Raw genomic sequence first — 24,994 nt, forward strand, 5'->3', positions numbered from 1 at the left:
AGTTTGTAGAGACAATTTCCCTTAGAAACTCCTTTAAGGCCATTGCGGATTAAAGCCATTTCAGTCGTAAATTTCTGTTGTTGTGCATATTGAAGAATAGCTTGTTCTGCCTTTACCAAGTCTTCTGGAGTCAGATTTCCTTTCTTCAAAGTGGTCTTAAATCTTTCCATTCTTATCTCCATTTCTTTCTGACCTTCCGGATCATTCTTATTCAAACCTGCAGCAAGCAACTCTTTCCTTTTCTGTGCCAACAACACCAAGACCTCTTTCATCTTTAAAAGCCAGGCTACAGAGATTTTAAGTTTTGCCCAAGACGAGAAGTAGAGGAAAAAATAGCTGGTAGGATTTTGTAATTCCTTCACAATGGCATTCATTGTCAGGTCCCTTTTGACCTCTGGGTCATCTGCAGAAATTACACTGTACTCCACATCCAGTTTAGGCCATTCCTTTTCTGACTTATAGAGAAATTCTGGCCCTTTTATCCATCTCCTACATTTGAGGAAATCCCCAGCTCTCATGCCTCTGGATGCGTCATCAGAAGGATTCTCCTTAGAAGAAACGTATCTCCACTGATTCACATCTGTTGCTTCTCGAATGACAGCAATTCTATTTGCAACAAAAGTATTGAATCTTCTGGTTTCATTGGAGATGTATTTCAGTACTGTTGTACTATCAGTCCAAAAAACTGATTTTTCCAACCTGACCTGCAGCTCCTTTTGCAGAAGCCTGTCCACCCGAACTGCAAGAACTGCAGCCGTCAATTCCAACCTGGGAATTGTAGTTTGCTTGAGAGGAGCAACTCTAGCCTTTCCCAGGATAAAAGCAACATGCGTGACGTTATTCTTTTCCAACTTTAAATATGACACCGTTCCATACCCATCTTGACTTGCATCAGAAAAATGATGAAGTTGTGCCCCATCTGGTTTTCCAAAGCAATTTGGTTTAATGCAACGTTCCACTTTGAACTTTGAAATCAGCTGGAGATCCTCCAGCCAATCACGCCACCGCTGGGAAAGAGAGTGGGGAATAACTTCATCCCACTTCAAATTTTGTCGGCAAAGCTCTTGTAGCAACAGTTTAGCTGGCATACTGAAGGGAGACAAGATTCCCAAAGGATCATACAGTGAGCTGACCACAGACAAAATTCCCCTTCTGGTTGTTGGACGGTCCTGCAGGGAGGTTCTGAACTGGAACTTGTCTGTTGCTATGCACCACTGTAAACCCAGTGCTCTCTCAACTGGAAGTTGATCTGTGTCCAAATCCAGATCCTTAATTTCCTTTGCTCTTCTTTCCTCTGGGATTGACATGAGCACTGTGCGACTGTTGCTGATCCATTTTGAAAGCTTAAATCCTCCTTTAGCACAGATATCTGTCAGTCTATTCACCATGTGCTCTGCCTCCTCTTCTGAAGCAACAGATTTCAAACAATCATCCACATAAAAGTTTCTTTTGACTGTATCAACCACTTCAGCTGGAAACTGTTGTGCATTATCATCTGCAGTTCTCTGTAGAGCATAATTTGCACAGCTTGGCGAAGATACAGCTCCAAACAAATGCACTTTCATCCTGCATTCCTGTGCAGACCTTGAAGTGTCACCATGTTGCCACCACAGGAAACGGAGAAAGTTGACATGTTTTTCTGAGACGTGCACTTGGTGAAACATGGAATCAATGTCCGCCATTAATGCAACAGGCTCTTGTCTAAATCTGATCAGAACCCCAACCAGCGAGTTTGTGAGATCAGGTCCCTGTAGAAGCTGACTGTTCAATGATGCTCCTTTATAAGTTGTTCCACAGTCAAATACAACTCTTAATTTGCCCTTTGTGGGATGATACACTCCATGATGAGGGATGTACCACACCTTTCCATCATCTTTGTGCAACTCATCTACAGGCACAAACTCGGCATATCCTTGTTCAAGCATGTTGTTTACACATTCAGTGTATTCATCCTTATAATGAGTATCCCTTTCGAATCTCCGTCTGAGACTCTGGAGACGCTGCTCCGCGACACAGAGGTTATTTGGCAAACTGGAACCTTCTCTCCTGAAAGGCAAATCAATGTGATAATGATTTCCAATAAGCTTTATTGAACTACTAACAATATCCATAAAACACAGATCCTCTCTAGACATTTCAGTCTGCTCCTCTGATGATCTTTCATTAAAATCATGATTGTATTGTTTAATCAACATTTCTTCAAGACGCTCAACAGAAATCCTATTGGCTGTTACAGCAGTGCAGTTGGTTTTATTTCCACTGTTACTTCCAGTGCGCAGGGGACCATTTATGACCCAGCCAACTTTTGTTTTTACAGCATAAGGTCCACCCCCTACACTGTTTATCACCTTCCATGGCTCCAAAACATTGGAAGCATCAGTGCCTATCAGTAGCTCCACCTCTGCATTAACGTTGTGAAGTTTAACAGGTTTAAGATGAGGCCACTGATCGATGTCGCTTTGCTGGGGAATATTAACTGTAGAAACTGGCATAGTCTTTTGAGTCAAAACATCTGGCAATGGCATGAAATCATTTGCTTCCAAACCAGACACTTCCAAACCAGACAGAACTTGTGTACTAACAATCCTATCTTGACTCATTGTTCTCAAAAAGATATTGGTCTTTTTACCTTTTACATTCAGTCTTTTTGCCAGAGTTTCTGTACAGAATGTACCTGAACTTCCAGGATCCAAAAACGCATAGGTTTGCACAATTTTATTGCTCTTTTGGCTCTTAACTTGAACTGGAACTATAGAAAAAAATTGCATCAACTTCATGACCAGCCCCAATATACCCACATGTCTGAGTGGTTGCAGTTGAAAAGTTGACATTAGAGTTTGTCCTCTGTTGAGTTTGTTCCGAAGACGCCCCTGGATCCTTTCGCTCTATATGAAGAACCCCTGGGTGTCTTTGGTGACACACGTCGCAATCCAAACGACTCCTACAGTCTTTGCTTGTGTGACCAACTTTTAAACAACCAAAACAAATTCCCCTTTCCTTGATAAAAGTCAACTTATCCTGATGCGTTTTAGCTTTAAACTGCTTACAATTCTCTAGTAAATGATTGCTGTGTGAATAAAACAAACAACTATGCAGAACGGCGGAAGTTGTTCTGCTTCCAGTTGATTGAGCTTTGATTCCTGGCACTGTACTGACATTAGTGGCAAAACTACTTCCCTTTTTTCTTTGCTTGGTAGAACTTGAAGCTTTAAAGCTGCTTCCAGATTGTGAGTCTTGGATGTTGCCAAACACTGGATCCGATGCTACTTTTACCTGTTTTATTATAAAGGCAACCAGATCAGTGAATACTGCTCGGTAACCATTTTGTTCCTGCAGTTCATAGGCAACAACTCTCCATTTTTCCCTCAATTTGTATGGAAGCTTCATAACAACCATTCTCATATTTGAGGGTAAATCCAACTCCTTCATATAAACAACTTGCTGTGTTAGATTCGAACATCCTTGAAGAAAAAGAGAGAATGACTGTAGACCTTTCACATCCTCACTTTTAATAGGTACCCAACTCACAATCCTCTCCATATATGCAGAGGCAATTTTATTTCCATTCCCAAAATGTTCTTCAAGAAGATCTTTGGCTGTGGAATAGCCCTGCTCAGGAGGTAAGTGCTGACAACTATGCACCAAATCCCTAGGCTGCCCCCTAGTGAACTGCTCTAAAAAATGCAAACAGTCGCTCCAGTTATCAGTTTTAGCTTCCACTCTATTTTCAAAGGCATTCATAAATGATCTGTACTGTAAAGGGTCTCCATCAAACACAGGGATGTTTCTGGCGGGGAGGACAGAAGATAAGTTTTGTTTTACAAGCAAAGTAGTGATGTCATTTTGTTTTTGCATAATATTTACAATCTCCTTCGTGCAATTCCCAGTCAAAGTAGGAGACTGAGGCTGTGTTTGCTGCGTCACTTGAGCTGAATCATCAACCTGATGTTGGGTTTGACTTTGTCTAGGTACGATTACTTGTGATTCAGATGCAGAATTTATACCAGAGTAATCTCTTGATGTTGGAACAAATGTATCGGCACAAGGATTTAAACTAGGCGCTTCTTGTACGTGCCCTCTTTCAAAAGAGTTCATTCCATCAGAATGCTCAGAACTACAAGCTGAATTTATTTTTAAGACACGAAGCTTTGCATTAGTAGCTGCCAGCTCTGTTTCCAAGGATAATGTCTCCTTTTCTTTTCTCAGTTTTTCCTCTTGCGCTTCGATAGAATGTTTTTTCTTTAATGCAGCGAGTCGCTCCATGAGCGCTGCCTTGTCAGCCTCAGCTTTAATGCATGCGGAAGATGTTGATGAAATTCGACTTTGCTGTGACAAGGTTTTTGAAGGTGGTTTTACACTTGAGATATTAGAGACACTGTCTTCAGGTTTTATTTCATCCAAACTTTCAACAGCTTTATCATTACGAACAGTATTGCTTTGTTCAGCATACGGCTCACCCGCCTCCTGCAACCAAACCTTTACTTTGTCCATAAAAACAGAGAATGCTGTCACCTTCGACTGAAAATGTGCATTTTGCCTTTTCACTTCATCTTCTGGCAGTGGCAAACTTAAAAAGGATTCTTGCAAAGCGTTTGCATCTTGATAGCATTTAATAAACTTCCAAAATTCAGAAGACACTTCCTTAACGTTCTCATATGAGGTCATTAAAGCGGAAATTTTCCCCATGTACTTAGATGCTTGCTTACACATTGAACTGCGCTTTTCTTGGCATGTCTTTATATACAAATCCAAACCTTTTGGCCTAAATTTAACGCTTCTTTTCTCTGCTTGCATCTCAGTGTCATCCTCTCGTTTACTCTTAATATCCGACATTTTTATTGTCCTCTTGGATTATTTCAAACTTTATAAAGATGCACAGCACACTGAGAATCCATAGCCTAAAGTACAAACATGACATCCATTTACCTGCCTTTTGCAGCGGACAAACATTTCCACAGAGGGCGTTGGCATGTTTCAATTAGCGATCCAATTTTGCACCAATTTAGTACGTCAAAACTCAGTTCATCAGTCGTTGTAGTGAAATTATGTCTTTAAACTCCAATAGCTTCACCGTTTTCCTTTACGGCTTAAACAATATTATCACTCACCAGCTTTGACGAACGAGTGACATGTTGATCCAGGCCTCAACGTCAAATCCGTCTGGATTACTCACCAGACGATCCAATAACATTTATTCGAGTTCGACGGTGATCCTTGAAATCCTTATATCCATTAATGAAGGATAATTCCTTTGTCCACGGGAAGGTTTTTTACGTTATGTAGTGGCAATTCCTTTACTTTTGAAAAATCAAACGTCCCACAACTTAAAGTCCACAAGCCACTGCTGCATTGAGGTAATATTTCGTACGCAGGCAAAAGAAGTCCATTGTCCAAACATTTTAGTTGAGAGTTTTGGTTTATTTATCCATCTTGGCAAGCAATAACAAGATCCTTCCTGCTGCTTCTCCTGCTCTGGTAAAAAACCACAGGCCCACCCCAATGCATGCTGGTCCTATACCAGTCTCTTTATTCATAGAAACAAAATGGCCCTACAGCTCTTACTAACTAATTTAACAAAATAACAACAAACAAAACAAATCATTTAACCCTTGTGTGGTGTTCATATCTTTATTACTCAGCCAGTGTTCATGGGTCTGGTGGACCCGCTAGAGTTTTGGCTTTCCAAATTAACACTATCAAACAATTTTATGTTAAATTACTCAACAGATGTTTACTTCATCCCAATTACAAGCCATATGAACAGCAAACATGGTTAATTTTTTCCCTTTACCTTTGTTAGATCACATTTATGAATTAATGTGCTTCTCTTTTTTCTTTCTTTCTTTTTTTTATAAAATGTTATAAAAAGCCCCTCTCTCTTCCAAAATCAATTGGATGGCCCTCGCCATCTTTTGCCATCTTGTTCAGTTGTGATAAAGAACCACACTGGCAAAGTCTTATTTATAATATTTATGCCCCTAATTTGCCAGTGTGGGACAGGGTATGAGAGAATAAAATTTGGATCCCTCAAGAAAGAGGGTAAAATGTGTGAGGTGTAAGAGCAGACGGTGTTGATAGTTGAATTTTCAACAATGTTGCAACTTTGTGCGGGAGCAGGAGGGGAAGAAAACACTATCAGCAGCACCAGAAAGGAGGAAGACAGAGTGTGGGAACACAGGACCTGCACTTTCAACACTTTTATTAGACCTGGGTCCAGTGGACCCGAACACCTTGTATGTAATGTAAATGTGTGGGGGGAGGTACAGTATGAGGCCATTGAAAATTAGTTCGGATTTATGTTCTTCACAGAAAATAAGCCAAAGCCAATGAATTTCAGATTGAAAAAATAATTAATTGTTTAATTTTTCTTTTGAAAAAAACTGAAAACGGGTCTCACAGACCCGAACACCATACAAGGGTTAAAACAAAATATTAACCGACAAATAAACCCCAAAATATAAGTAAACTAACAACAAACTTTAACTAATTTCAAAAAAAATAAATAAAGAACAAATAGCTCCAACAATAACAAAAATGTAATGAGTCATAAATCATGTAATACGTAAATCCTTAAGAGCTGACGACAAATCTGTAAAGAAATTCCATTTTGACTTTCATTCTATCGACAATTACTATTGATTGATTTTCATTACAAAAAAGATTTAATAGGTTCCTTTAAATAATAATAATAATAATAATAATAATAATAATAATAATAATAATAATAATAATAATAATAATAATAAAGAAGGAAAGAAGTCAAAAGTTATCTCGATGAATTATCAGATGAGTGCGTCATAAACTTTAACTCACCAAACTAGCAGCATAAATTATGAAACCAGATAAGGTTTTATCAAACTTAATTTAAATCTTTTCTTTCAGCCAATTGGAAACTGTCAATCACATGCTAGCTTTCTAAATTGCCACTCAGCCACCAAAACAAAAATGTTGTAAAAGGGCAGGGAGATGCAGAACTCAAGAGAAAAACTTTATCACTCTGTTTCTTTTGAAGCTGATATAAAATTGTATCAAAAACTCACACAGACGCAAAAGATTTGGACGTTTTTGGAATTCTAGCAAGTGTGAAATGACTTGCTATTGTTGGGATTTCTGGTTTATATATTGGGGATTTTACCTTGCAATATAAGTCCTTTCATACAACACAATAAAACACAACAGAAATCAGAAGGTTTTTGTGATTTGGATTTTTATTTATTTATTTATTCATTTTTTCTCTTCTTTTTTGGTCAGGTTAGTACGGTGGCCCTCAGAGGCCAAACGGACTGCAACTTTAGAAAACACCAGCGATAAGAAAAATGCTGTTTTGTTTTTCCTATTTCCGTTGTGTTTTGTGTGCTTTTGCAGCATTTTTCTTACTGCTGGTGTCCGTTTGGCCTCTCAGGGCCACCGTAGGGTTAGAGATTTTGATTAATTTCATTGGAGTATACTTTAGTTTTATTGTTTTACTTTGATGCTATAATAGATGTTTAGAAAATTCAGTTATATTTAAGATTATATAGCATCATGGCAAAACAACAGTCTCCTCAAGCTGCTTTATACTGTAAGGTGAAAACACTACAGAAAAAGCCAGAAAACCCCAACAATCCAAAGATCCCCTTTGAGCAAGCACTGGGCGACAGTGGGGAGGAAAAACTCCCTTTAGGAAGAAACCTCCGGCAGAACCAGGCTCAAGAAGGGGCGGCCATCTGCTGCGACCGGTTGGGGGTGATGGAAAGAGAATAGAGGGAGACAAGATGAAGTATACTTCTAATGGCCTATTCCAATTGGTGGTAATACATCATAAGAATTGAGGAAAGGTGGTGTTGATGGAGACTCTGGGGAAGGCCTTCGTCTGCCAGGGTGTTTTGGAGCCACTTGAATAAATTTAGTTTGCACTGGAGGTGGACGAGGTTTAATCTGTGGAAAGATCTGAGACGGAGTCGGAGTCTCCCCATAACATCTCCCCATCACGCCTCTATGGACCAACGGTGCGAGCTTTTGTCCTTTCTGTTTTTCTAATTTAAGCTGGAGTTGAACGTCTTTCACTCTAGATTTTAGATGACCTATCTCTTTTTCTTCATTGCCAGCCTTTCTGATCATCTGGTTCACTGGTCCAATGAGCTCCTGTTTTTGTTTGAATAAAGCGTATTCGGAAGACTTTACCATATCATTGTACTGCTTTTTAAATGATTCCAGCTCCCGTGTTTTATCTAGTAAAGCTGCATCTAGATCCTTGCATCTGGTACGTAGACAGTTCAGCTGTTTTTCAAGAAACTCGGTCGTTCCAACAAAGGGGATGCCTTCCACACCGTCTACGTATTTCTTTTTCAAGTTGAGGAATATATCCCTAAATTCCACCTTTTCTTTTTCTCTGAAGTGACCTGCATGTGGAAATGCCTTTTCAAAGGACAAAACGCACTGGTACAATTCCTCTTGGAAGTGGCGCTTTTTCTTTTCCAGGCAATTCGTTTTTTGTGTGAATATTTCTGTTTGCTTTTTTGTGGCGCGCAGTTGCTCTTCCAGTGAGATCTTTTCAGCCAGTGCCTGATTGTGTGCCATTTTTACTTTATACCTGTCCACTGCTGTCTTTCTGTGTTCTTCCTTCTCTTTACTTAGGGCCTTTTTTATGTCTTCATTTTTCTTTTTCAAAGAATCAACTTCATCTTCGACCATAGCCTTCATTTTCTTTTCAAAGGCCAGAGCTCTAATATTTCTCTGACATTTCTGTTTGATCTCCATATTCTGGGCCTTTTGGTTGTCTATTACTTTGCCCATTTGATCTTTCTCGTCTGTTAATTCTTTCACGGTTTTATCCATCAATTCATTTTCGTCCTGTAACTTTGTATTATGTGTCAGAAGACCCTCAATCCAACACTGCGAGGATTGATGTTGTTCCTCGCGTTCTTTAACCGCATTGACGGCCACACCTCTACTATTTTTTACTGTTCTCTGCAGCTTTTCTATTTTGGAATCATACATTTCCATGACCTCTTCTAACTTTCTGTCTGCAGCATTGGCTTTGTCTTCCGAGTTTTTTTTAGTATTTTCCTCGTAAAATTGCTGCATCTTATTTTTTTCCTCTTTGTGGCGTTTCAATAATAATTCAACAACTTGGCTGTTGTGAAATTCCTGACGTACCACCTTTTCTTTTGCTGTTTCCAGCAGTCCTTGCAGGACTTCGACTTCGTCCTCATCATCTGTGATTAGGTATTTAAACAGCTGTTTAGTCCCCAGATGTTTGTGTCCTCAAAGAAATTCCATTTTGATTTATGTGAATGTATTGTGCAGGTACTTTCTCTGCTTCGCCCTCATTGCTTGCTTTATCTGAGAACATAATCTGCCTTCTTTTAGCTTGGGGTAGGCCTCAGTTTATGTTTTAAATTAAAAAGCTTGAAGACAAAGTGAACTCTGGACAAGCGTGCGGCCTGAAGCCCAGGTGGGCTTCTTGATAATCACATTTTCACACTCATCTCGGGGCACATCCGTGGTGTTCTGGTGCCAGCCTGTCCCCTCTGTTTTTGTGGGGGTTTTCCCCACATACGAAAATGGCCGCTTCTGCCTGGAGGGAGTTTTTTATTTTTGCTTTGCAGCTGCACAGGATCTGTATAGAAGTTTTAAACACTTCTATTTTAGGCAAATTTATAATATTTTAGACGACAGCACTGTTACGAGTTCAAAAATTGGGGATGGAGACAAGAGGAAAAACCACAATAACAACACTGGTCCGGCCGGGTTAAGTCAAACGATGATTTTAATGATCACACGCGTGGGAGATGGACACTGTATGCAGACAGCCTCAGATCTCAAAATGGTGGAGCATTGATCAAACTCTTATAGCCTCTGGTGCCCCCACCTTATCATAAAAGCCTAAACATTCACATGCTTTCTCTCACACGGCGCCTAAGCTACGACCTTGGCTCCCTGTTTATCTGCTCCTGCTGAGATGGGGCAGAAAACTCCAGCATGTTCCGTTCTCTTCTAATCAGACAAATAAGGCGATGACTTTTCTGCAAACAGTATTTCTTATAACTCAGCAGTATAATGCATCATGAAACAATATCATCCATTCACAATAAATCAGCAGTGTAATGCAAATCAGTTTAACAAATGCAATAGTTATCGCCCTCTCCTAATTCAGGAGAATAATGCAAATTAAAGCTACATAATAATTCACAATCTTTAATTAGGGGTCTAACATGGCATAAAATAATATTATAAACCTCACAGCACATAAAACACTGTTTGCTTGGATGCGTGTGTTTGTGTGTAAAAAGTGAGATGTTCAGAGGTCTTGCTTCATGGTATCGAACAGCCCACACAAAACAGGTTCTTTATGATTTAATTTAAGTGCTGATGTAAACCACAATGTTCAGCAAACATCAGGTCATTGGACTGTATTTTTTTAAAGCTTAAGTATGCGCACATGGGTTATATTAAAAACTGACAAGCCGTTTGAACACATGATGTGAAATCACTTAATTAACCTGCTGGATTTTCCAAAAGTTAAAATATTTATACTACTTTGGCACATTGCTCTTAACTTATTAAGGTGGCTATTAGTGAGGGTCATGATAATCAATTCAATTGAGCAGAAGTGACATTCTTACTTCGATTCGTCCAAATTCATGTGAGTTCCAGTCTGTTCAGCCTGTTTCTGTGTAGCACCAAGCAGTAGACCTAAACCTGGATGTGCTTCTGGGTTCTGCCTCTAATGAAAACGGATGAGTGTAAAATGCAACCATTGTTTGTAGTTTGCTGCCACCTACTGAGTGAAAAAAGAACTGAAGTTGTAAAAAGTCAGTATTCCTAATGATAGGCTTCGTTTTGTTTCAGTTTCAGTTCACTATACAGCTCATCAAACTGTTTTCCCTTTACGTTTTGATATAATAGCTTTTTAGTACTACTGAGACACATACTGCCTTTTTCTTCCGTTAGAGTAATATTTTCTTGAGCTGTGTAACTGGATTTGTTCAAACATAGAGGTAGTTTGGATTCACTGACACAGGAGCCATACGCCCTTTCTGCAGTTTCTATGCTTCCTTAGCTCGTTTATGTCGCCATTGTTAATCCTGTCCTGTGCAAAGAAAAGCCCAAGCTACACTTGTCTGACTGACAGAAGGTTCAAGAGAAGGACATTTGCTCTCAACTCTTTCCCTGTTGAAATGTTATTCCAAGCAAGTGAGTTTCCTACAGGGTATGGAGGGTTAGTATGTGTTAATGATTTCAGTGTCATGCAGGGGAAAGTAGCATTCAGTGGAAGCTTCTCGGTGATTGTTTTAAATCCAAATATGACCCTTATTTGTGGCGCATGTTAGCATACAGTCAGCTCAGGAGTTAGTATCAGTCATGTGGTTGTCACGAGGTTGCGCACAGCATCACCGGCAAGAGGGCTTGGTTTGAGAGGTTTTTGGCATCTGTGATGTGATTTACAACCATCCACCCATGTACAGTAAGAAGCTGCACTCACAACCGTGGGCATCAGCAAGTTGGTGAAATTTAAACAAAACAGCATTACAGGATGAATACATAACGCAAGTAATAACTTTATAATCAGTCAGTGAATGAAGGAGCTCAAGAGTGCAAATATAGTTGCAATAAAGTGACAAATATGCCCTTTTATGTCAAACAAAGACCGAAATAAGTGGCATCAGTGTGAGGATGAAAATGAGCGATCCAACCTCACACTGCAGATATCAGGGCAACGCACAGTGGGGGGGCGGGGGGTTGCAGTCTGTGCGCACAAGAGGGCTAACAACGCTGTGAGTGACAGAATCCACCCAAACTGAGGAACAGCTTCTTCCCCAGAGCTGAAGCCTGCACTGTTTGCACTATAATATAATATAATATGTTGCTATTTAATGTTTTTTGTTCGTGTTGCAGCTGCTCTGTGAGCCAAGCTTTCGTTGTCTAAATTCAATGGAAATATATCTCTGCACCACACGATGGCGATAGATTCTCACAGTCTGTGCTCTGCTTCCGCCACCAGTCATCTTTAAATCTTTTTTTTTTTTTATTTAATGAAACCTTTAACTCGCAGCATTACTTTAAAAAAATCATATTTAAATATAAAAAAAATACATGAACGACAGTAGTAGAAAATTGATAAAATAACACCAAATAAATATATTTACAAATGATAGCAACATCAATGGAATAAAAGCATGAACACCAGCAGAAGGAGAAAGAGGCCTGTATCTACATTATTACTCTGGCAGCTCTCAGGCTCCATACAGACAGGACACGTTGCAGCGTAATTGCAGACAGGTGCGTGGGCCTGAGCTCCGCCCAGGCAGAATGACGAGTGGAAGAAAGCAGCAACACAATAAACATATGTAGCCTTGCGGAGCCGGCCGGGCAGACATCGAGACCGTGACAGAGTGCAAAACTTTTATACTTGACAACTGTTAAGAGTTCAAATATTGAGGAAGGAGAGTAAAAACAACCATGGTCCAGAAGAGCTTGGTCAAACAATTGATTTTAATGAACACACGCGTGGGGGGAGTAGTCGGAGTTTCCTGTCACTCTGACTTTGCACAGAGTGTACTCAGAATCAACAGAATCAGCACATACACACTTAAGATTATAACAAGCATTCAATCAAAAGCATTTATTATAGATTCAACTCAACAGTTTAAATTGGTTATAACTGCACCTGTAACAAAGGCTAATTGGGTGCCAATATGTTTAAACATCTGAATGCAATATCAGTGCTGTAGATTATATTATTAATGCAATGGTAATGATGATGATTATTAACAATAGCAGCAAAATAATTTCCCTGATCTCCACACTCCCTCTTTTGACCCACTTTCCCTAAAAAGAGGGTCACTACACTTTACTTGTTTCATTTCTCTGACATCCATCCTCTGGCTCAGCAAATCAGACAACCTCATGTCATCTAGGTGGTCCAATAATAAAATGCCAGCTCCCACTTGAGAACACTCCATGCGTAAGATTAGGTTTTTTCTGCGTCCCTCTCGTGGTCCATCAGGCCTCGGGCCTCCAGGATCCTCACCCCCCTGTGGTCGCCGAGATCTTCTGCAAAGGAAACAAAACAGCTTTTCCTGCGCCTCCCTAACTTATGTTTGGGACTCTTTAATCAAAAGCATGATCCTAATTATGTTCTTGACTTGTATATATACACACACACACACACACACATATACTCTTCAACGTTACTCATCATTTTAAGCGCTGCTTTCACGTCCCTGCATGTTTCCTATTGCTCGCCTTATCTGATCATCAACATCCTGTACACAAAACTGTCGCTGCTGCAAGTGCCTTAACTCTGATCTAAAGTCACCTTTCACAAGAAAATCATTATAAGCGCCTATTCTACTAAAAGATCCAAGAGAGAACAACCATTTTAATCAATTAAGTTTAAGCATATAAGCAATTACTCATGCATACATTTTATCATAGCTAAACGCTGCCTAAAAACAACTCCTGTGTGTTAACACCAACTTCATTTTAACACTCACATTTCCTATGTTATAACCCGTTTTTGGTATAGCCTTTTTATTTCATTTTGCTCCTTTTAATGTAACAATACCTTCTAATTCTAGTTTATCAGACTTAACCAAAATAAATGCTTTCCTTCCTTTGGTCCTTCTTTAAAGCAAGAAACTCTTATCCAGTTCCTCTTTTCTGTCACTTGTTACAGGGCCAGCTCAAGTTCAGTTACAAGCTAAATGAATTTCAGGCCTCTGGCCTGACAGGTTTATGGATTCTATGTGTTTGTAAGCATGTGCGGCCTTCTATGCTCCAGTCACTTAGCACAATAGATTGCCTGGACATTCGCGCCAAACAAAGCTTTTGACCTTCATTTTAATAGACTGAGCCACAACTCCTTAATAAGCATCAAAATGCAATGTATATAAAATCATTTCTACGTATAAGCTCTCCCCTCTATCCTAAAAATAAATCTGTAATAACATTATAACCACTTCTTCTAGAAATCAAAAAGAACTCAGACATTTTCTACTCCTACAACTTTCACTAGTTTTCCCCAAAGCATATCTTTTTGTCAAAGTGTCCCACAATTTCCCTCTAAGATTTGTATACAGCTTTAAAAACACCGGCATTGTATCTTCTAAACAGGATTCAGTTCACTTTAATCCTTTAACCTTAACATAAAAATAACAATTTCTGCTTCAGTTTTACCATATCTAAATGATCAAAAACCCCAAAAGTTATAAAATAATCCTAAAACCCATTTCAAATTAAACCTTAAATTCCCCCTTTTTTGACACATCTCATGTGTCAAACTAAAAATGCTCCACCCAAGCTTAGGAAATTAAAAGAAAAATACAGTTAGTCATATCATCCCTCAAAACACCTCAGCAATCCTCCTCTCAGGTATATTTGCTCCGACCCTGCAAACCTGTCTTTAAGGAATGAAATCCATTTAATCATCATGTCACATCTTTTCGAACTCCCAGCTCTATCCACAGCCTGCATCCTTGGAACTTCCTAAAAACAAAACCTGAACTTCACATTCCATACTCAGTTTTCCCCCTTATGATCCAATCTGTGTTATAAAAATAAACTTAGAACAGTTATCAGTCATGTGTTTCTTCAGTTAATGGTAACATGAGTTATATCAAAAAAAATGTTTCCCCTTTAGCATTCTCCCAACAATATACTATAATACCATAATCTAACCCCAGTCAATAAAACAGAAATTTTCTCAAAGCAAACATCAGCAACCCAAAATCAACATCGCCAGAATTAAGCCTTCCACTCCTCCTGCTTATGGCAAAAGCAAAGCAAAGCATACCCTTTCTCTTGCTGGCATGGCAAGTGGTTTGTCCACATTTATTCATCCCCACCGTCATCCAGTCACACACATCCACACCATGTATTCACACCAGGTATTGCTAATAGTGGAGCCTCCCGCGCAAGTAATCAGATTCTCCACTCTCAGCAAAATGAGCTCATTCATTTGTTTTATTTGTCATAGTAAAATAGTTCTTTATGCTTTTGGACTGGATTGACTCGCTATTATTGTCCCGATTCGTATTTTGAAGAAAAGACAAACGACTACAAAGTCCCAATAAGGTGCGTCAAAACAAGGATTTTATTGAAATATATATATATGGGGGGGGGGGGGGGGGGGGGAGTAGAGCACGATCACTCAAACAGCGGCGATCTTCCCCGAACAATACTTGGGGTGTAACATACATATGATGACCAGTAATATGCGTCACCGCAGATGAAAAACAACATGCATGTTCCCCCCCCCAGTTGTTCTGCAAAGCCCACCATGGCGTCCCTGGTAAGGTTTGAGAGCCTCAGCAAATTATAATGAACATAATTAATGCGATCAACATTTTTATTTGGAGTTATCCATAGGAACACACTTTCAAATCCTGCTGCTATTTGGTTAACTAATTTATATTCATCAGGAACTCCCCTGGGAACTCCAATCGAGTCAATCCAGGTAGGCGAGTCCGTTCTCGGGTCATAAATCTGTACCCGTTGTGCTTCTTTCCCTCAACATGCGTCTCCTACATCTGACTGTCAATGTACGCGTGTCATGTTGTGGAATGGCTTTTACCCTACTCCCTATTAGCATCAATGGTGCTCCTAACAGCACCATAGCACATGTCCCCACACTCCCCAAAGGAACACGCACCAAAAGGGTGTGATGTCCACAGTAATAATACAACCCACCTCTAGCCCATGTACCTATTATGGTGTTTGGGTCACTTACATTATTTGTGGTCCTTCCCGTGAGCGCCCTCTCACACCAACTAGGGTCAATTTCTCCCAGAGTGTATTTCACGGCGTCCGTAGAAAATTCAAAACAGGTGTAATTATTTTGTTTAGGTATGAATGAACCTGTCTGCGTACGCTTGTCAATTGGTGGATATAAACTTGACAGTGTGATGCAGTCACCCGTGGCCACAGCTTCTCTAGTTAATCTCAACATGCAATTATAACCCCACTCATCCTCTGGATACAGAGGCGCAGGCTCAGTAAACAAACGAGGTCTAGCTGTAGCACAGGCAACACAATCATCTACATGCTGTTCCCTAGCATTTTGAGCCACCCAATCCAGCCAGAGATTGCTGTCACTGAATCCGGTGGCACGTTCAATTAAATCTTTTCAGGCGAGTGTAGTCAACTGCAACTACCTTCCTGAGTTTTGGTTAATTTTTATCAGTGATGTCCCATTGTCCCTTACTACAGGCCTCATTGGTTTAGCTTTACTAAGAAAATTAACTTTTATTAACCTTTTTGGATCTATCCCTACAGTTTCCACACCCAGAACTAAATATAAGGAATTTTGACGCCACCAGTTCCCCATTGACAAGGTCAATGGATTCTGGGCCGGACTATAATCTCTCTGAAGTTTTAGCTCATTCTCTGGCCCCTGCTCTGACGCCTCCCAATCTTCCCCAGTGTAACCTTTTACCTGATCCCAGTTCCGACACCAATTGGCATAAGGACGACTTCCCCTTTCACAATATGTGTTCACAGCATAATCCCAACACACCCACACATTAAATCCCCTCCAGCTACTGTCAGCTCCCTTACAGATAAAAACATTGCACAAATCAAACGTGAATGAAGTGGTGGACCCATTAACATAGTCTAATTCTAGTCCACCATATATGCTGAGGCACTCATCCCTTTTACCTGAGACTTCACGCTTAACCTTCCTTGGCAACGCAATCAATTTGGACTCTGAAGCGGGTAGACCTCTGCGTCTGGGCAATTCACCTGTCTGCCAAAAAAAACAAAGAAACATTAGAACACTCACGCACGCCAACACCCCAGTTATTTTCCAATCTCCCCACAAGCCCATGGTTTTGGTTCCCCTACTCTCCTCTAACTCTAGACTGGAGCCCCAGCCTATCACGCTTCACGCCTCTTTGGCACCTCCTCTTTGAGTGAAGAGACGCCCCGGATCCTTCTCTTCTTTCTTCGACTTCCCAGGTAGACTATTTGGGGATGAGCTTGTCTCCACCAAGCTCTCGTCTGCCACTGCACATTGAGACCAATGGAACCAGGTCTGGCCTTTCCCCTTCAACTGGACCGCTGTTGTGGTACGAGCGTTCACTTCAAATGGCCCCGTCCACCTCGGGTCTTTCCACTTTCGCTTGATGACCTTCAGCCACACCACCTTGGCGTCGGACCTGTCCACCGTGGTCACTCCTGCTGCAACCTGTTGTGTGAAACTAGACACAAGAGCTTTTAATTCTTTCCAATATTCTGCATGCGTTCTGTTACTTTTTATACTCTCTTCAGCCGGGACTGCCGTCCAGGGACCTGGAAACTGTCGTCCTGTCAACAGCTCGTACGGCGTGAAGCCTGTGGATTGGTTAACAGAACATCTTATGATCATTAATGCAATGGGCAGGGATGCGACCCAATTTAGCCCCGTCTGAGCACAAATTTTGTTCTTCAAATTTAGATTCATCCTTTCTACTTTCCCTTGGGACTGAGGATGATACACAGTTCCAAACGTGTGTTGCACCCCCAGCCTCTGTTCTGCCTCCGCCAAATCTTTGTTTTTAAAATGGGTCCCATTATCTGACCGAATTCGCTTGGGGAACCCATACCTCCTTTTAGACAGGGACTTTCAATCTGATCAGGTCCCCACTGGTAGCCTTCTCCTCAGCCAGTTGTAATCTGGAAAGCCCACCTTATATTTGCTCTCCCGAGAATTTGTCACCGCTGTTATTCACTGTTGCAGGCCTGCTTAGAACAAAAATGAGAAAAAAAAAAGAGAGCTGATTATTAGCTCATCAAAGCACCTGACAGGTTTTCTTTAAGTGCACTGTTACAAAAATAATGGGCCCCTTCTTAGACGTCCATGTTTAATAAAACTCCCTCTATTAAAAACAAAAACAACCCAAACCTAACTGACAGAATCAACCCATCTCCACAACAACCTCAAAAATCTTAAACAAAAAGTTGTGCCACCAGAGTCCTGACACTCCCAGGTCAACTCATGTAATTTCACCTCCTCAATACACCGAAAGTCTTGTTAAAACCACACAATTTGCACACAACAATCGCCCCCTTTATGCACTTTAACATACTTAGATTCAGCATAAGATAACCCCATTACAACAACGTATCAACACTAAACTATAAATTTCCTATCCAAATCTGCACAGTCTGCTATGCTTCCTCTCCTGAAAGAGAGGCACACACACACACACACACACACCTCTCAATAAGTTGCTGTGACAAGACAAATACATGTTCAAACATTACCACCTTGTTAAATTATTTTATTTCTTTCTACAGTGATCACTGGTTTTGATCACTCAGTACGAGGGCACTCCTAAGTCACTCTTTTAAAACTACTTCAATCACTTTTTCTTTTTTCCATAATTCACTCCCTTGTCATATAGCTTCTTTTGAGTTATTCCTCAACTTCAAACTCAAGTGCATTTTATTCTTTTTTTTTTGCCTGTCCCGTTTGGTTCTTTGGCCATCAGAATTATTGTCTGAAGGCGAGAAAAGATGCCCAACGGATTTACTTTACCAAATTGACCATCCCAGCCTTGCCGTAATGGTCTATTTGATTCATCTTTTATGGTTTATTTTCACTCGCTTTGCCCATTTGCTCTCTCATCTGTTAAATCTTCAGTTTGGTCCTGTAACTTTGTATTACAGGTCAAAAGACCCTCAATCCACACTGCGAGGATTGATGTTGTTCCTCGTGTTCTTTAACCGCATTGATGGCCACACTACTATTTTTTACTGTTCTCTTAAGCTTTATTTTGGAATCATACATTTCAATGACCTCTTCTAACTTTCTGTCTGCAGCATTGGCTTTGTCTTCCAGTTTTTTAGTATTTTCCTCGTAAAATTGCTGCATCTTATTTTTTATTTTCACTCGCTAGATACGGGACTGACTTGAATGAGGAAAAGAAAAGGGAGAAAGGAAGAGGGGGGAGAAACAGTGGAGAAGAGGGACGGGGATAAAGGGCAGAAAAAACCTCGCGTTTTATGGTGACTCCTGAATTTCCTCCACTTCCTCCTCATCCTTAAAATACTCCGGATGAGTGTCCACAGCATTGTTCAGTCTGATGGCATCCTCCATGACCTGGACAACATGATACCATTAGAATGACATCATAGAATGAGGGGTGTGACCAGAGCCAGAAATGCACTCATTGATCCTTTTGTTGATTTATTGCTATCATACACTACTAATCAACTAATCGAAGTGCAAGTGTCACAGTCTGTTATTTATTCTCCCTTCATGCAAGGCAACATCCAGGGGTGGTGCTGTGGGTTCAGCATGGCTGGCAGCCATTGTTCAATCATGCCTCCCCTATTTCAGTTGGAACGCTGGGGCCTGGAGGAGAGAGCTGCGGACTGCCATGCACCATGAGCAGCCGATGGGAGCGAGAACAGTCGCAGTTCTTGCTTTTTCTGTTGGGGAGGCCCAAATAGTGCCATTCAACCTTCAGCAGCAGCAGCAGCAGCAAGGGGCTGTTTTTACAATGTCTGCCAGGTAATTCTACACCGACTGGGTAGAGGGCATCAGAGGGCCACTACTGCCATTTCTGAGGAGGACAGATGGAGCTGGGGGACAGGCCCTTCGCATATGCTAATGCACAATGCAGTAGCCAAAGACCACTGGAAATTAAACCAAGGGGCAAAATATACAGCCCAAGGCTGCGGTTCGCTCCTGCGTGTGTAACGGAGCAAAGGTGATTTTATTTTTTCCACAGTGTTTTTAAAGGAGGGAAACCTTCCTCCAAACGGACAGAGCAGTGGAGTCGCCAAGGGAAAGCACACAAATTAAAAACTGTGGAGCCTGCGGCTTAATTTGACTCAACATGGGAAACCTCACCCGGCCACGGAAAGGATTGACAGATTGATATTTATAGTTAAAAATATAAAATGAATTAAAACAACCCTGGCCAGGGGACAACACAATAAAAATCAATAAAACACAACATTAAAAGTCCAGTGGCGTCCGCCACGGTACACTAAAACAAAAAAAACAACTCTTTAAATGAACAAAAAAAAAAAAAAAATCATGGAAAGAATTTCCACGTGATTAAATTGCTTTATTTTAGCATTATGCAATTCTGTTACTCCAACTTAATGCACTCAAGTCGGACCAACTTAATTAAAGATTGATTCATCAATGTATTTACTGCATTTTGATCCAATATATTTTAATAGTGTTGATCCAACAAAGAGTTTTGTTCCAACTCAATTCAGGTTTTCTCCAACTAATTTACTAAATTTGGTCCCAGCTTAAGTTAATTGAGTTAAACCAACTCATACAAATTAAGTTATTCCAACACAAGTCTTTAATGCTAATAGAAAGCACTTTAATCACATGGAAATTCCTTCCATGATTATTTGAAGTTAATTTAAAGAGTAATTTTTTGGAGCATTTAACAAAGTCTAGAGTCTGGTTAACATACATTTCACTATTACATCTAAAAGGTAAATACAAATTTGTCATACACATCTTTTTGTTTTCTCCAATTTCTAGCAAATTTCAGGTTCAGTGAATAGACCAGACCAAGCAACATTGTCACTGCAAAAACTACATTGCCCAACTCACCCATCACTTCCACCCCCTCTAGAACAATCATAACATCCTGAGGGTCATCGCCAGGCTCCGCACCCTCTGACCGAATGACACAGATTCCAAAGACTGTCTCTGCTATGGCAGTGGCCATGCTTTCTATCAACTTCCTGTGACAATAAAACAAACAAATTTAAAAAAAAAGATAATGATTTCTCACTAATGTCCATTGCAAACAGTTTTAAAAGTACATCTGTTTTACATTAATGTAAAATACCTAAAAGCTTTATTCATTCAAGCCTTATAATAATGTAAATGTAATCAAAAATGACTGCCCGATATTTTTCCTCACTCAAGAGAAGTTCATTCAATACCTCAACAATGTTCTGTCTTTCAAAATCTTGAGTTGTGATAGGGGTGACTGTGGCACAGGAGGTAGAGCAAGTTGTCTACTGCTTTAATCCCTGGCTTCTCTAATCTGATACTAAAACTATCAATGGGTAACACACTGAACCCCAAGTTGCTCCTGATACATCCATTGAAGTGTAAATGTTACATAAAAATCTTGTATGAATGAGGTTGTTATAATGATATTATAATAATGATAGTATAAAACACTCAAGAATGCTGCGTGTAGTTAGGGCTGCTCAATTAATCAACTAGGGCTGAACGATATATCGCATTTGCGATAATATCGCGACATGATCAAGTGCAATTTTCTAACCGCAAAGGCTGCGATTATAAGGCTGTCCAAATAACTACCATATCCCAGAATTCATAGCGCGGCCCAGCCAAACTCCAGTTTCCAGCAATGGCGGCCGCTACTAAGTTTTAAAATTACTCATACTAATCTTTCTGGGTCACAAAATAAACTTTTAACATATTTTCAGGTGAGAAAGTAGTTGTGTAAACATCAAATATCTGCTCGGTTTATCAAGATATCCCATATTTGCAAAAGTGCTTCGACGTTTTCAGAGGCGTCTGCTACCCACCAGCTCGACAGCTAGCCGGGAGCTCGAGGATTACTGATGCGGCCGAGAACGGCACAACTCCCGGCACATTATTTTCAGATCACCGCGGAGTTTCGCTGCTCGGGTTAAACGTAATATATAAGTCACTTAGACAACCTAAAAATGTTATTGTTGGGCTTTTTTCAGTGTTTTGTTTGTTCGTGAGTAAATCGGTTTGGCTGAGATTAAAGTTATTAGATTAGATAAAATAAAACTTTATTAATCCCCCGGGTGGGTTCCTCCTTGGTTTTCACACAGCTGACTAAACGTCAAACAGAAAACTTATTAAACAGAAGTATGAGACAGTCGAGAATTTACACCAGTGTCTGGTTATATTTTAGATAGCAAGAAGCAGACGTCCGAGTTTATTAAACTCCACCGAGACAGCGGTGACGCTAATCAGAACTAGCCTTCTGATTCAGAAGGCTAGACCGTCCAATTTCACGCCTTTAAACTTTAAAGGCGTGTTTGTGTGTGTGTTTATACAATTGCTATTATGTTTGCACTTTATGTGTAATGTTACTGACTGCAGAGATCAGTAAGATGTGTGTATTTTTTATTTATTAGTTTTATTTATTTAATATTATTTTTTAATTGAATGACTGTCTAGTAGTTCACAGATGTCGAAAAACTGAGTGTGGTAAAGCCACTGATTTTTTTTATGTATATTTCTGCAATCTGCACATTGTACTGACTTTCATTTTAATGTTTACACCAGGGTTCCTTGTCAGCACTTTATGCTCAGATGTTTGTAAGCTAAAAATAAACTATTGTGTATGTTCAAATATACTGTTGTGATTGAAGAAGTTAAATAAAAATGTCAGTCATCAATTCATGCATCACCTCATGTCATCATAACAGAGGTCTGTCTTCCAGGAAAGAACAGTTTAAAATTAATGTAATATAGTATTGGCCATACTATATGATGTATTGCTTGTCTTTGTTTAATAATACAGAAGACAAAGACCTTAAAAAAATAATAATCGCATCGCAATCGCAGTATTGGGGCAAAAAAAAAAAATCGCAATTAGATTATTTTCCATAATCGTTCAGCCCTACTTTCAACGATCATTAAAAGTGACTGAGCCGATTATTAGCCCCTCCCTCGTGCTTTACTCTCGCGCTGCTCCGTGTGGCAAATCGAGCGCACCTCTTGTTTCCAACACGCATCACAACAATTAAGAGGACCCGAGGGAAGCTCGGAAAGCTAAGCAGAAGTTATTTGGAGAGGAGAGTGACTGCCGTTGGTTGAAAAGAGGGGTAAAAAAACAAAAAACAAAAAAAACTTCAGTGGTGTGGAAACATTATGGGTTCGCCGAGTCAGACATCGTGTGTAAACTTTGCTACGGTGTTGTAGCTGCACCACTGCAAAGTTCACTAAACAGATGTTTACATTTATTTCTTATATTGCAAACATTTGCACTGTTATCAGTATTTGCACACTATTTTATATTATTTGTTAAAGTCATTATTCAATACATTGTTATTGTTAACCTTTACAGTCAGAGCGGGCATGCTCCGTTTTGCGTAACTATTTTTAAATCCCTGTAGAACCGGAACCGCGTAAGCTAGCGCAATAATTTTTTGCATATGAAACCAGAGGAGTTGTACTTACATCTTATGCTATCAGCTTGTCCTAGGTCACGGTTGCAAAAATTGCACAAAACGCACTAGCAGGAACAAACACAATATTCCAGAAACACGCTTTGCCGATTTGATCAGCTGTTCGCAACACTTCCCACATTGAAACAGACGTCAGCGCGAACTATCGCACGTCCGCCATTTCCTGCCAGAAACCCGAAGTGACGTCATCTTCGCGGAAACTGTAGTTTTTTTACTTGTAGGCCTTAAACACCTATACTGGTGTTTTTATAAGTCATGTTAGACTTTACTGAATAGTTTCTGGGATGCTTAGAACTCATATTGCACTGCTGGAAATAGTTTATTTTGATGCACATGCTGTTTTCTTTGCAAATTTGAATCATAGGATTGTTTTTCCTGCAGTATATAAAAATTGCTTTATCTCCAAAATAAAACTATGAAGACACTCAAAATAAATTTCCTGTTGTTGTAAACTATTTTTTGCATTTAAAGTTTTGAGGGATAAACCTCTTAAATTTCTCCAAGTAGAAATATATGTAAAAAACCATTTTCAATTTTTTTGTAGTTTATTGCACTTTTTGCAATTAATCAGAATCAGAATACTTTATTGATCCCTGGGGGAAATTATTTTTGTTACAGTGCTCCATTTTAATGTAGTTACTATGGACTTAATGCATACATATTATTAAAATATGGGCTATAACAGTTGTATTGATGTATAGCAACTTGAAATGCTCCCAATGGCACTATAACATGTAAAAAAATAATATAAGCTCTGGCGGACTGTTCTATAGTAGGTCTTAAAGGGTTAAATAAATATCGTCAAATAATCGAGACCTCAATTTCAGTGAAAATAATCGTGATTATCATTTTTGCCATAATCGAGTAGCCCTACGTGTAGTATCCAGTGAGAAACTTAAAGCTCTTACTTTTCCCATTTTAAAAGCTATTTTTTTACAGCCACCGGTAATTTATAGGAAAACCCCATCCCCTGAAACTTTTTGCATGTAGTTCAAGCTTATCTTTGATCATCTCCTTAGTTAAGGATACAGGCAAGTTAACATACCAGGTAATCCTTCACCAGCTCAGGATCTTCATTCAGGTACACGCAAAGACCTTTGGCGATGTATTCTCTTCTGATTTCAACAGCATCAGTACACAGAGGGGGGGGGGGGGGGGGGGAACAAATATATACGGAAATCCATCTCAACGACCTAGCAGTGGGATTAAAGAACTTTTAACTGAATTACCAGGAATTTGTGAGAAATACAGAGGCTATTGTTTTACAGTCTTAATCTTTTCAAATAGTATTCATGCATTTTAGACAATTCTGTCATTCTAATATTGTTTTTTACTTTGTATTAATTTAATCATGCCATACCCCCAATTCAAGAAAGTTTAGATGATGTGTACATAAAATCAGAATGCAATGTTTTCTTGGTCTCAAAACTATGTCACTTACAAATGAATATATTAAATTTTTAACATGGGAATGTGATAATTTAAGAAAAATATTAGCTCACCATGAATTTGATGAACGGGCCTGCCAGCTCTCCAGACCTTTCACCACCTGATAAGATTAAACATTTATTATCTTTACAGGAGGGAACTGCAAGTCTAAGTTTAAGTAGAAAAATATTTAATTTAAAAAACAAAAACAAAACAGGAAAACATATCTGTTCATGTTTTGTCTTTCCTCCTCAGTGTACTAAAAACACAAGTTGTTAAATAAACCACTCTCCATCAGTTGCAACTTACAAATTTCAACAACCCACACGTAAAATGTAAATTTATCACAACAGTCTCTGTGGTAGAGCCAAACTAGCTTATGTGCAGAGTTTAAGTTATAAACAATATCTATATT

The 24,994-nt window shown here is 39.6% G+C and overlaps 1 protein-coding gene and 3 long non-coding RNA genes across 4 annotated transcripts in view; 1 reads left to right on the plus strand and 3 right to left on the minus strand.

The window, feature by feature from the left end:
• The window catches only part of LOC146671371 (uncharacterized), a 394,396-nt gene that overhangs the window by 142,197 nt on the left and 227,205 nt on the right, over positions 1 to 24,994 (plus strand). The gene's annotated exons all lie outside the window — the stretch shown is intronic.
• LOC146671375 (uncharacterized) lies at positions 61 to 4,833 on the minus strand. Its single transcript, XM_085405157.1, has 2 exons — positions 3,935 to 4,833; positions 61 to 91 (listed from the first exon to the last, which is right to left on the minus strand). Exons 1-2 carry the CDS (start codon positions 4,831 to 4,833, stop codon positions 61 to 63), a joined length of 930 nt encoding a protein of 309 aa, XP_085261283.1.
• LOC146671376 (uncharacterized) lies at positions 16,784 to 17,702 on the minus strand. The gene is made up of 3 exons (XR_014911601.1): positions 17,571 to 17,702; positions 17,248 to 17,319; positions 16,784 to 17,107 (listed from the first exon to the last, which is right to left on the minus strand). It is a non-coding gene; the product is annotated as an uncharacterized LOC146671376 (long non-coding RNA).
• On the minus strand, positions 18,435 to 24,287 carry LOC146671377 (uncharacterized). The gene is made up of 3 exons (XR_014911602.1): positions 24,197 to 24,287; positions 20,555 to 20,688; positions 18,435 to 19,069 (listed from the first exon to the last, which is right to left on the minus strand). It is a non-coding gene; the product is annotated as an uncharacterized LOC146671377 (long non-coding RNA).

Source organism: Rhamphochromis longiceps, linkage group LG4, assembly GCF_057381845.1.
Source record: "Rhamphochromis longiceps isolate RC_006_pf linkage group LG4, R_longiceps_female_GT1.1, whole genome shotgun sequence".
Lineage (NCBI taxonomy): Eukaryota > Metazoa > Chordata > Actinopteri > Cichliformes > Cichlidae > Rhamphochromis > Rhamphochromis longiceps.

Coding starts and splice junctions, on each gene's coding strand:
- LOC146671375 (XM_085405157.1), bottom strand. CDS start 4,833: ATGTCGGATATTAAGAGTAAACGAGAGGATGACACTGAGATGCAAGCA. Junction 92..3,934: donor ACCCAACATCAGGTTGATGA/TTCAGCTCAAGT, acceptor AAGCTATTCTTC/AATATGCACAACAACAGAAA.